The sequence below is a fragment of the Palaemon carinicauda genome, chromosome 5 (assembly GCF_036898095.1).
Source record: "Palaemon carinicauda isolate YSFRI2023 chromosome 5, ASM3689809v2, whole genome shotgun sequence".
NCBI lineage: Eukaryota > Metazoa > Arthropoda > Malacostraca > Decapoda > Palaemonidae > Palaemon > Palaemon carinicauda.
In genome coordinates this window covers 141,832,128-141,845,171 of record NC_090729.1, presented here as the reverse complement: position 1 = coordinate 141,845,171, position 13,044 = coordinate 141,832,128, and the positions used below count along the sequence as shown (strand labels likewise).

Here is a 13,044-nt window from a genome sequence, read left to right as displayed (position 1 = left end):
TTTTGTTTTTTTGAACTTTTTGCCCTTCATTATGGCTCCACAGCGTAAAGCAGATTTTTCTGATGGTAGTGCATCAAAGAAAAGAAAGGCCATCACCATGGAAGTGAAGTTAGACATTGTTAAGCGATCAAAAAACGGTGAAGCGCCAACGAACATTGGTCGGTCGCTTGGCCTTAGTCGTTCGACTGTGGCTACCATTCTTAAGGATAAAGAGCGCATCGTTGAACATGTGAAAGGATCTGCTCCTATGAAATCAACAGATCTGATAACCAAGCGGCGTAGTGATTTAATTATTGAAATGGAAAGATTATTGGTGTTTTGGTTGGAAAATCAAAATCAACGGTGTACTGTATTATAGTGAGCCTTATGGTGATTCAGGAGAAGGCGAAAAGATTGTTTGAAGCGTTGAAAAAAGAAAGGGGGGAAGAAAGTGAAAGTGAAGAGTTTTAGGCTAGTAGGGGTTGGTTTATGCGATTTAAGGCTCGGGCCATTTACCATAACCTTAAAGTGCAAGGTGAAGCTGCTAGTGAGGATGAGAAAGCAGCAAGTGAATTTCCTAAAGCGTTAGCTAAGATAATTAGGGAGGGGGGTTATTCTACATATCAAGTGTTCAACATGGATGAGACAGGTTTATTTTGGAAGCGTATGCCTAACCGCACGAACATTGCAAAGGAGAAATCAGCAAGGAGAAGTTAACTTTACTGCTGGCGACTTCAAACTGAAGCCATTGCTAGTGTATCAGGCTGGAAATCCAAGGGCACTTAAGGGCATTTGGAAGAGTCAACTCCCAGTCATTTGGAAGGCAAATAAGAAGGCATGGGTGACACTTGCAGTGTTTGAGGACTGGTTTATCAACCATTTTGTGCCTAGTGTGGAGCGGTATTGCACCAAAAATGGTATCCCCTTCAAGGTGTTGCTCATGCTGGACAATGCCCCTAGACACCCTGCCCAGCTGGGAGACTTTCACCCTAATGCCAAGGTGGTTTACCTTCCACCTAATACCACGGCCCTTTTACAGCCAATGGACCAAGGAGTGATTGCTTCGATCAAGGCCTACTACCTCTGAAGGTCAATTGCTATGGCATTACAGGCAACTGAAACAAAGAGGGACTTGACTCTGAAGGACTTTTGGAAGTCCTACAACATCCTTGATGCTGTGAAGAACATAGGTGATTCCTGGGAGGAGGTGAAGATTACAAACATGAATAGTTTTTGGAGGAACTTTATCCTCAATTTGTGAATGATTTCCATGGGTTTGAGGATACAGTTGACCATGTTATTAAGAATATTGTTGCCCTTAGTAAGGAAATCGTTCTGGATACGGAGGTTGATTTTACAGAGCTGCTGGAATCTCATGGAGAGGAGTTATCTGCTGGGGACTTGATACAACCGGAGAAGCAGATCATAGAGGAAGAAGAGGAAACCCCCACCCCAGAGGCTAAGGCTTTCACAAGGCAGGGCTTGTCAAAAGGTTTTGCTGAGACACAGCAAGCGTTGGCAACTTTTGAGGCTCAGGATCCTAACATGGAAAGGTTCACTAGGGTTTCCAGAGGCATCATGGATTTACTGCAGTGTTATAAGGAGATCTTGGATGAGAAGAGGATCCTGTCTGTCCAGTCTAACCTGGAGCGGTTTTTTAAGAAAGTAGAGAGACCTGCACCCTCTACTATTCCAGATTTGTCAGCAATAGAGCCTCTACCCTCTACCTCAGCTGATTCTGTTGCTACAGAGCCTCTACCGTCTACCTCCGCTGCCTCTATTGCCACAGAGCCTATACTGTTTACCTCAGCTGCCTCTACTACTCAAGCTTCTCCACCACCTTCTGTAGGTTTTGCCTCACCTCCAGACTTACCTGCCCCAGCTTCTCTACCATCTTCTGTCTCATTTCCAGAGAATCCTGACTCACCTGCCCCAGTTTCTCCAGTATCTCAGTTTAGTATAGTTAGGAAATTTACAAATTACTTTTAAAATTTGTGATTTGTTCCAACATGAATACAAATCTTTATCCTTAAATAGGAGACTCATTCTTAAGTGGGTTTTTGAAGTTCCTATTACCAAACTGGCTTACAAAAATCATTGGATAGCTATGATTGCACCTGACAAGGAGCAGAGTGTAGCATCCTAGACCCTTCGCTAACCAGGGTCGAAAATACTATCATGCTCAAATCAATGGATTCGCCTGTACATATCCATCCTCCCCTTAATAAGGGGATGGTGGAATGAACACTTCTATTTTAACAGTAAGAGAGAAGATGCTAGATATAAGTGTTGTTTACCTGTATCAATGTCACTCCAGCTCCATGGGATCCCTACAGCTATACCTGAAGGAAGAGGCAGAAGAGAGGAAAAAGGGCCAGACACCCTCACCCTCATCCGAGACTCACAAAGTAATCGTCATCATGGACGGGATTCTTTGGATCCTGTACAGGAGTTGGGTTACTACATGACTTGTTGAGCAGCAATCACAGGTCCTAGTAAAAATGTATTTAAACTTGAGTGTATTCCCACAAGTAATGAGTAGTAACCGTGGTCTGAGGCTTCCATACACCAGGGTCTAAAACCTGAGCCACTGAGATTTTTCTTGAAGGCTAAAATAGCACCAACTCCCCTGATATCATGGGTGTGCACCTTAACTGATGTTCTGGGGAATCTAGGGTATTATGCTCTGTTAAGTCTCCAACAGCCAAAAGGAGATTGTATTCTTGGAGACTCATTTTCACTTTACCAGTGCTTATGAATAGGATCTGTAACCTAGGTCTGTCAGTTTGGGTTCTCATAAGGTAGCCTAGTGCAATTACCAAACACAAAAGTAACTCCTCCAGATCATTGGTTAGTACCCTAAGGGAAGAAACTATAAATGATTAAAATGGGGAATCAATGATTGATGGATTTTTAGTTTTTGCTACAAAGTCGGGACAATTAGATACAAAGACATGTCTCCGGTGTTAAGAATGAACTACTAAAGTCAACTTTAGATTGTAGGAGGATAACACTTTGTTTTTTACCCTTCAAGGAAGGCAAAATGGCTGTAAATCATAGATATTGAAGCCATCCTAGAGGTGCTGGAATGTGTCCTTGAGCACTGCTGCCAGGCCTGGCACTGAAGAGCAATAAACTGGCAGTTGCTTGTTGAGACTTGTGGGGGACATATCTATTATCGTCGGGAACTCCAGAAAGTCATGATCCTCATCAATACTTGGGTATGTACAAACGATTCTGACCCAAATGAGTGAAGTGATTTAACTTGTACACTATGGCATTCCTTTTATTAAGAATTAACCTGGCTGAGAGTATTAACATGTTGCAGACTGCTCAGTTGTGTATCAATACAGCTAATAGGCCGAGAAACTTTGATACTGTGCTGCCTTCCTTGTTGACATATACCACTACGGTTGCATTGCCATTCATCAGTGTAACTGATTGACTGATTAGCAATGGCTGGAAGTGTTGAAATGTTAGATAGGCTGCCTTCAACTCCAACACACTGATATTGAGAAACTTGTCCTCTAACGACCACTGTTATGATGCCAAATGGTCCTTGAGATGGGGCCCTTACCCTTTTTGACACATCTGTAAAAAGGAGATCTGGAGGGAACACTCTTAGGGAGACCTCTGAAATAGATTCACCTCATGTAGCCACCAAAGTAGGTCGGATTTGGTGTCTTGCTAAATTGGTACTGGGACTCGAGAGGAACCTGTGGTCTGCTATCAGCGTCTTTTAAGAAACCATTGTAATGATCATAGGTGGAGGCAACCGTAAGAAAAATAAGTTTCTTTAGAGAACTCAGGTGGGCTAGTAGCTGTAGCCATTGTTGTGCTGGTAACTATGCTAGATGAAGGAATGGGTGGGCCAATTTCCTGAATCAGAATACTCTGTCTTAGGATAAATAAAATCTGCCTCATGCCCAGATTTATCATTCTTTGTTTGGGTGAAAGATTGGAATTCTCCAGATTTGTAACGATCTTCAGAACGCATCAAAATGAGAGAAGCCTGCCCTGACGATGACAAAGTTGGGACTCTTGAGTCCGCCAGTATTAGCTACTTGTCTCTAAGTATCGGATTAGATAAATTCTGGTGGCATGGATACCAACTTTAACACCGGAATGAATACTTGGAGGGCCATGAACAAAATGATGCAAACACAATCTGCACTACTAATAGAACTTCTATCACAAAAAAAAAAAAAAAACTCAAAATAATGGGTAAAAGGAAAAAAATAGGATTAAATGATAGCATAGCAGTTCATAACCAAATCTTTTGACAAACCAGGAGAATAAACTTAGTATAGGCCTATGTACGTACACAGACAAACCGAGAATAAATATGACTGAAAGCTGAGATTTCACTTATCTCATAGGACAGGCTCATTTCTTTATTGCCACAGTGCTGACACTTATCTCAAGACAAATAAAATTGGCACTATATGTTATGGGTTTCATTCATTTTTTTTTTTTTGACTAAATCCAGAATATGAAACAAGATATATAAAGTCTCAGAAAAAAATTCAAACTGAAAAAGAGACTTTGTTAATTTATTTTTTATTAATCATTTATTAATAAGAGAATGACTCTATACCAAAAAATAGCATATGAACTCAAGTTAGAACTTACCACACTGAGCTTTCTCTACATTATAATTGGCATCTTGCAGAAGTTTAGCAATAACCGATTCAATATCTTCACCGACATAGCCTGCCTGAGTTAGTGTAGTACAGTCACAAATTGCAAATGGAACATCTAAACACTGAGCAATTGTTTGAGCTAGAAGAGTTTTACCTGAAAAAAATTCAAAAGATTATTTCTGTGAAATTTCACTGAGGAAATATATTTTACAGAAACATAGGAAACTAGTCAACATAAACTGTTTTAAATATAAGAAAGTCTTTGATTAAGACAGTAACAAAATTTAAAAAATGACAAATTCCGAGGTAATTTTTATTTTTCCTAACTATACAAACCTTAGCTATTTATAGGGTTATTACTTTAAGCGAAGCTGAAAGGACGAACCATTAAAATTTAGCGAGGGTTAACTACCCATCCTGCTAGTAAGTAGGGGTTAGGGGGTTAGCTTGCTACCCCTCCAACTCACACACCTGTGATTGAGATCACTTTGCTTGCAGGTAGGACTTCAAGGGGGATAGGATTGTCAGGCAAGTATGTATAAATAGCTAAGGTTTGTATCGTTAGAAAAAATACAAATTACCTCTGAATTTGTCATTTGTTGTGTAACTGGAATATAAACCAATGCTATTTATATGGGTGTCTCATCCATTATGAAGGTGGATGTTCCTGATAATCTGGATTTCGGCATTACCTGGGGTACTCCCTATTGTGCAGAGATTAGTGCAACAATAAAGAGACCCTAACACCTCGCTAAACCTACAAGAGCATGGTCTGAGGCCTAAGCAAGCTGTGTGTGATGAGAAATTAGCAATGAGACTGTCAAGGTAAAAGTTATTCTGAGACTTGCAGGGAATAACCTAGGAGACCGAGATATTTCCAATGCCACCTCGCCAGGGTATGGGGACGCAACAGTATTGGGACAATACTAGGATACACAAGGGAGCAATGGTTTATCTGCAGAAGTTTGAGGTCAGCTTGTGCAGTGGACCCAGGATGCTGATTTCCCCAAGAGAGGGGAAGATGAAGAAAGGAAAAGGGCCAAATTTTCCTTTTCATTCACTCAGACTAAAACCCGGGTAACCAATACCCTCAACCTTCTGCTACTTTCCCAATAAGGAGCTTGAGGTACTAAACCAGCTGTTGTGCATCCACCACAGGACTGACAGAAAGCGTATCAAGGTTCCTCTGCATAACGTTACGCCTTGCAGGTAGTGGGCGGTGAACGTAGTTTGGTTTCCACATGTCCACTTGCAATACCTGCGTCACTGAGTAGTTCTTCTTGAAGGCCAGAGACGTAGCTACGCCCGTGACAACGTGGGCTCTGGGGGATCAGGATTCAGGATTCAGAGCAAGGTCAGTGACCTTGCAAATCCATGTGGATTGTGTTTTCCGTGATCCTCCTCTTGTTTCTGCCCATGCTGACGATCAGTGAGAGCACTCTGGTCCAAGCTGCTGCTGATCTCTTGAGGTAGCACCTCAAACATCTTACTGGGCATGGTAACAGATGATTGGGTCGACAGTTACAGAGCAGAGACTAGTTATCCGGAAGGAGTCAAATTTAGGATCCGAAACCTGGTTTCTGAGTCTAGGCAACAAGCTCAAGGATGAAGCTGAAGCTTACCTCTACCCATCCTCTTGAATGGTGATGTAAAACGAAAGACCATGAAGTTTGCTAACTCGTTTGGTTGAGGCCAAGGCAAGCAGGAACACCGTCTTCCAGGTTAGAAGGCAAACTATTGCCTGTCATAATGGTTCGTATGGGGATCCTTCTAGGGACCAAAGAACTCAAACCACGTGCCATGGGGAAGGTCTCACTTCTGACTGAGGACAGGTAAGTTCACAACTACAAATGAGGATGGAAGTTCTAAAGATGAGGATATGCCCACTCGTTTCAGGTTAAAGGCTAGAATCAAGGTTGAGCGATAGCCTTTAACCGTTGGAACCGACGGATGCATTTCCTCCCTCAATACACACAAAATTCCGCCAGTGCTGAAATAGTGGTACTGAATGGATTGAGACCCCTTCTGCAGCACCAACCACAGATGTTCCACTTTGCCTGGTAGAATGCAGTTTATGACTTTCGCAGCTATTCAGGCTTCCCCTTCGCGACTTGTTGTGAAAAACCTCTCTGAGAGAGGAGATGCTGGATAGTCTTCAGGCGTGAAGGCTTAGTAAAGTTACTACCTTGAGGAAATGATGTGGTTGTCTGAGTAGATTGTGTCATGGAGGAAGTTGTCTTAGGGGTTCCGTCAGGAGCAGCAGAAGGTCAGGGAACCATTCCACGTGATGCCATAGCGGAGCTATGAGGGTCATAGAAAGATTGACCAATGTTCTGGTCTTGTTAAGTAATCTTCTCATCAGACAGAATGGTGGGAATACGTACACGTCAATGTTGTCCCACTGTTGTTGGCATGCATCTTGCCAGAGAGCCTTGGGATCAGGTAATGGGGAGCAGTCCAATGGGAGCCTGAATTCAGGGTCGTTGCGAACAGGTCCACAGTCGAGGAACTCCACAAGTTAGGACTTTGTTGGCTAACAGATGATCCACAGACCATTCGGAACCCACTATCTGCGATGCTTTGCTTAGATTGTCAGCGAGCACATTCCTCTTGGCTGGAATGATGCAAGGTGATAGCAAGACCGAGTGGACTTCTGCCCATCTCAGTATCCCTACTGCTAGATGGGATAGGGGCTGCGAAAAAGTACCTCCTTGCTTGTTGATGTAAGCTACTACTGTGGTGTTGTTGCTCATCACCACCACTGAGTGAACCACAGTTCCTGGAACTATTGAAAGGGCAGAAAAATGGCCTTCATCTCCAGTAGATTAATGTGTAAGTACTATTTAGACTCTGACCAAAGGTGTGAGGCTGTGTGGTGTAGCACATGGGACCCTCACTCTGGCTCCACAAGGCACTAGAAGAGTTGGAAAACCCAGACCTACATGGGTGAGGACTATGAAACATGAAGTAGGAGATGATGAATGGAGAAATATTGATATAAAAGCTCAAGATAGAGATGAGTTGCGAAATCTAACTGAGGCCCCTTGCGTCAAAAGGCGTAGGAGATGACAATGATGATGATGACTTTAGATCCTCCTGCAGCTAAACCAGGGCTGTTCTGCATCCATAACCACTCTATTCAACATCTAGATTTCAAGGAAGAAGATAGAGTAGGCAATGTGGATCTTTATATCTCTCCTTTTGCTAAAGCAAGCACCCTGAAGCAACATTGTTTCAATTCTGGGAGATGGCATTTCAGCTCACAGATGTTCTTAAATTTCTATTCAACTGAATCTTTATAAATATTTTTGTTGTTGGTGATAAATCAGCTAAAGCTGGGCAATCACATAAAGCATGCTCTGAATGACAGTGCACTTCTGTTTGCCTTCAAAATTGGCTACTAGCTCATAACAGGATTATTGTAGTCGGGAAAATTCTAACGCAAGTGCCTTAAGAGTTTGACAATAAATATGAAGTGAATATTGTAGTGGGTTTTTAGTATTCAGTGAAGAACTTTAGTCAGAAACAAGAAAAAGTTTAATTCACAAATATATATCACAAATAATATATTGCTATTATTTGTGAGGTGACATTACATAGGCTATGCATTTAAGATTAATTGCCTAATAACTAATAAAATTTGCACTGTATTTTCCCCTCTTCATTAATTAGCTTAGGATTGGCAATTGAGAGTTTGTAATGGTAAGTGATTAACTTATGTAAAACTAGTGTACTTCAGACCCTTTTAATCTTTAAATAAAATTAATTTCATTATGGTATCTATGCTAATGGGTGGTACTATTGCATTTTGATTTATTAGCTTTGCCATTTACTTATTGTTCAGATGACACAGTGAAGGTACATGATTTACTTGGTTAAGAATATTAATAACTGAGTCAGACATTGACAGAAATATACATAATTTGAGTAATATTTATGAATGTTTAGTGGACCACCTAGTTACATCCTTTACCAGAGCAATTGAGGTCTGCATTACAATACAAAGTCTTATGGAAATGCCTTAGAGCAAGTTTTTTAAGTTAGTTACTTTTCATATGGACCACTGTCATGGGTAGATACAATACTTTTAAAGGGATACGTTATTAAAAGGGATACTCTTATCTATTCACCAAGTGTGAGCAGCGAGATGAGATTCGACTACTGTATTGTTTGGTCAAACCTGTCATCACTTCACTGTTGTCAGCATTTTGACAGTAAACCGAAAGCGCCTGCAGCGATAAGGGGACTGTCCTATTCTGACCAAGATGTCATTGTCGTAATCAGTGGAGTTATCATATTTTGAAAAACCAAGCCTGAGAGATATCCTTGTTTACGAAATATGTCATCATGGAAGGACACATGCTGCCCTTCATTACGATTTAACACGTGGTCCAGATTGCATCAAATTTCTTCTAGAAGCTTCTATGGCATGATTGAAGTGGGTGTTTTTGAGGAGGCCAATCGAGATGCAGAATTGTTAAAAAAATGCCTTCTATGGAGATGACTACTGCCCACGGTAATTAACTCCGCCCATAAATGGATAAATAAACTTCAAGAAGAGATTGTCCAGAAGAGATTGTCCAGAAGAGAAAGGGCAGGACATAAGACAAGAGAGTAACTATGTCCAAAGCAGATGAGAACCAAGTCCTGACAAGGTAAGAAGCAGAGAAGACCGAAGTCTGATAGAGCCAGTTTCCAACCTTTCCTTCAGATGACAAATGCCTATCTCTAAAATCTAGTTATGGCTGAGAAGAAGAAACAAAGCGAAGAAGCCAACCCTCCCTGCTTGTGACGAGAAGTAGCCAACACTGCCTGCAGCCTGGCCTTAGTTCAATACTATCATCGAATTCTTGGAGAATACTTCTGATGTCCCATCATTCTGCCAGCTTCATATGAACTTCAGCCACCCTTCTGCAACATTCTGAAGTTTGAAGTCTCCATACCAGTATCGTCTCAGCAGCTGCAGAAAACTATTCCTTTAGTATTTCTACCTTACTGACTGTTCCCTTTATCTATTAATGTTTTGATTGATTTGATTTGTCAGTTAAAGTAACCAAAGAAGTAACATTGATTTTCTTTATAAGTTTGTGAATAAACATATTGTGTTTTGTGTAAGTTTCTTTTTATATTCATTCCCCATGTTTTATTTGGCTGTTGTCGAAGAATTTTATCTTAATTATTAAAAGAACCTGTAATAATTTTAAGATCGTGACAACCACCTCCACAAACATATATTACCGAGTCTTATTTCATGAAAAGATATGCATCCCAGGTTGCCCGGCTCATATCCAATGTAACCCATGGTTGCTGCAGCTACTTCTGCAGCCAGATTGTGCCTGTTCTATTACTTTCCCCTATTTTTCCATTTCTGCTGAAATAATACAAGCACAAGCTCCTGCTGCTACTGGACAAAGGATCAAAGCAGCTTCTGATCTTCTGCTGCTCTCATAACTGCGGCTACTTACATAATAGTGAGATGCATATTGAGTAATTAGACAGTATTCAATGAAACTGTTCATAGGTCTACTGATAAAACAGCCAAAATACAAGAAACTGAAAATGCATTTACTTATGTCAGTTGCATCCTCTGTAAAACTTCTCTGTTGGGATTTGGAACTAGTCCTGAAGAGCCTAACCAGGGTCCCCCAAACACTACTAGAGGAGCACATGAAGTCTTTCTGATAGCACTGGGTTGTAAAATGAGGATGAGAGAAATGCAAGCCCTTTCAGGTTTCATTACATATTCTGAAGCAAGCAAGATGGCCCTATATGCCAGAATTTAGGTAATATATGAAAGAGGGTATAAAAGGCAATCCCGGTGACTTCCCTTAGCAATACTAGGATCCTACGAGAATGATGTTCTTATACCTTATCCAATCTTTGTGGACATACTTCACCAATCCAAGTTAATTTGAATATCCCCTAGTCTAGTCTGAACACAGGTTTCATAAAGTCCCAAGTCAAAGAAAACAATAGCCTACTGGCTCACAAATCATCCTGAGGGCCTACTCCAACAACCCATGAGCAGACCTTATGGAGTTCAAGATTACTGTAGAACTAACAAATCCTAAGCAATTTCAGGTTATTCATATTCATATGCATCAAAATTTCTGTTATCTTGAGAGCAGGAACCTGCACATGTCAATTGACATTCTCCAAGTTCTTTCAAAAGATTCACAAAAACTTTAAATCTTTATCGCTGGGACCAATAGTGACCACAACAAAACGAATTGTACTAGATGGGAGAACTATACACAATTTTCTATTATTAACCTATATTTCTACTACATCACCTCAAGAGAATATAGTACTGCTTTACAGTACTCTTCTTCTCAACACTATGTTCTCCTGAAAGGTCAAAGTCTGCCCATAGAGAGGACAGCTTTTTGTCCTTCTTACTAACTACTGTAGATATTTAGTACTTCTATTAGTAAGGGAATGAATGGCGAGCGATTATGACGCAGTTCTGGTAGGCCCTGCTGCTTCCTCCGGTGCCTTAGATGAAAACGGAGGTAGCAGCAGTAGGGGAATCAGCGTTATGAAGCTTCATCTGTGGTGGATAACGGGGGGAGGGTGGGCTGTGGCACCCTGGCAGTACCAGATGAACTCGGTTGAGTCCTTTGTCAGGCTGGGAGGAACATAGAGAGGAGAGGTCCCCTTTTTTGTTTCATTTGTTTGATGTCGGCTAACCCCCAAAATTTGTCGGAAGTGCCTTGGTATATATATGTATTAGTAAGGGTATTTGGTTACATTACTGTATCTATTAATTAAAAACTTGCAATATGGTAAATAATAATTGGAATATTTACAATATAAGATTTATAGTCCTACAGTCATAGTTATATACAGTAGTATCTAAGAGGGAAATATTTTTTGAGCAAAATCCTTTAAAGGTTTATATCTTGCTATTAAATGAGGATGTACTGTATATAAAGTCTTTCCTGAAAGAAACACACTTCTTAAAGTAAGGAATGCAAAATGAATTTTATATTACCGGAGCCAGTAGGTCCTAAGAGAAGTATATTACTTTTCTCCAATCTCAAGTTATGGGTAGTGGCATCTAGAATATCGGAGCCATGAGAATTTGTTGCAACAGGTCTTTTAGGAGTAGGCTGTTGGTCCATTTGCTGCTGCTGTTGCTGTTGTTGTTGCTGCTGCTCAGGATTCTGGAAACCTGTGACTCCAAGTGCGTGCCCCTGACTGATCCCCGCTATGTGTAACAGATCTGATAAAATTCAGGAAAATCTAATTAGGGAAAGGAAAAATTACACCAGTCAAAATAAACATTACATATGAAATAAAAAAACTTCATACAATAGGCTCCATCCTTAACAATTTTTTTAATTCTTTATTTCAAAGGTTTCAATCATCTTTCAATATAACCACCAGACAAAATAGAACATTAACACTCAAAAGTTCCATAATTTAGGAATTCAGATTTTTTAACAGGATAGAGAAAACTAAATAACCTCAGAAAAAAAAGTAGTTTTCTTATAAAAAAATCTTTAAGCATGCATCCTAATCAAAATCTAACTTTACATTTAAACCAACATGATAAAATAACTAAGAATAAAAAACCCAAATCAAATCTTATTTATTGGAAGATCTAGTTGATGATTTATTTAAAAAAAGAAAAACTTGGAAGCCTATAGCATAACTTTTGGCAAAAAAAATAAAAATATTCAAATGGAAATAAAAAAGGAAGGCTACTTCTTAATATGAAACCTAAGCCATTGCCAAAATACAAAGCTATAAAATTGGTACAAACACCCGGGAGAAACTTTTATCTACATTTTACTCTTAAATTCACAGCAAACTGGGAATAGGTTTTCAACAGTATCCACTTCATGGAAAGACAGTATTTGTATGCACATGTAATGAGTAACAATTCTCAAAATTTTATGTTTATAGCTGTAAGAGAAATAAAAGGCAGTTGAGTGGATACCTACCTAATGTCCCAAAATCTAGCAGCAAAGTACAAAAACTTTAGATTAGTTCAGATTTACTCAACATATATATATTAATCAATTAAAATATCTATATAGCATAATAGGGAGAGAACAACTAAGTTTACTATTTGAATAACAAAATGTACCACACTGTTTCTGCAAACATTACTAGAAGCATAAAAATTTTTCCAAACATTATAAATGTAAAAATATAAAAACCTAAACTAGGGGAGAGGGTATTCTGGCATTAAATCAGCTAACACTAAAAACAACCTCTTGAACACTTATGGGTCAAATTACTAGTACTGTACAATTGTTGCTTCCTATTCACTATGCAATGGCCATTTACAAATACAGTAAGAAATTTTTAGTTTTGTAATGAATACTTCAACATTTAACATGAAGAATTTATCGAAATTCTATATCGTTATGGTAATCTTGAAAAAGAAAAAAAAAGATGATATAGAACAACA

At 39.7% G+C, this 13,044-nt stretch overlaps 1 protein-coding gene across 5 annotated transcripts in view; it reads right to left on the bottom strand.

Moving 5' to 3' along the window:
- The window catches only part of ClpX (Caseinolytic protease chaperone subunit), a 241,868-nt gene that overhangs the window by 106,585 nt on the left and 122,239 nt on the right, over positions 1–13,044 (bottom strand). For all 5 annotated transcript variants that reach the window (XM_068374151.1, XM_068374155.1, XM_068374153.1 and 2 more), the window contains exons 6-7: positions 11,617–11,847; positions 4,612–4,776 (exon numbers count right to left, since the gene is read on the bottom strand). In XM_068374151.1, the coding sequence (XP_068230252.1) occupies positions 4,612–4,776; positions 11,617–11,847 (396 nt within the window). The remainder of the gene's footprint in view (positions 1–4,611; positions 4,777–11,616; positions 11,848–13,044) is intronic.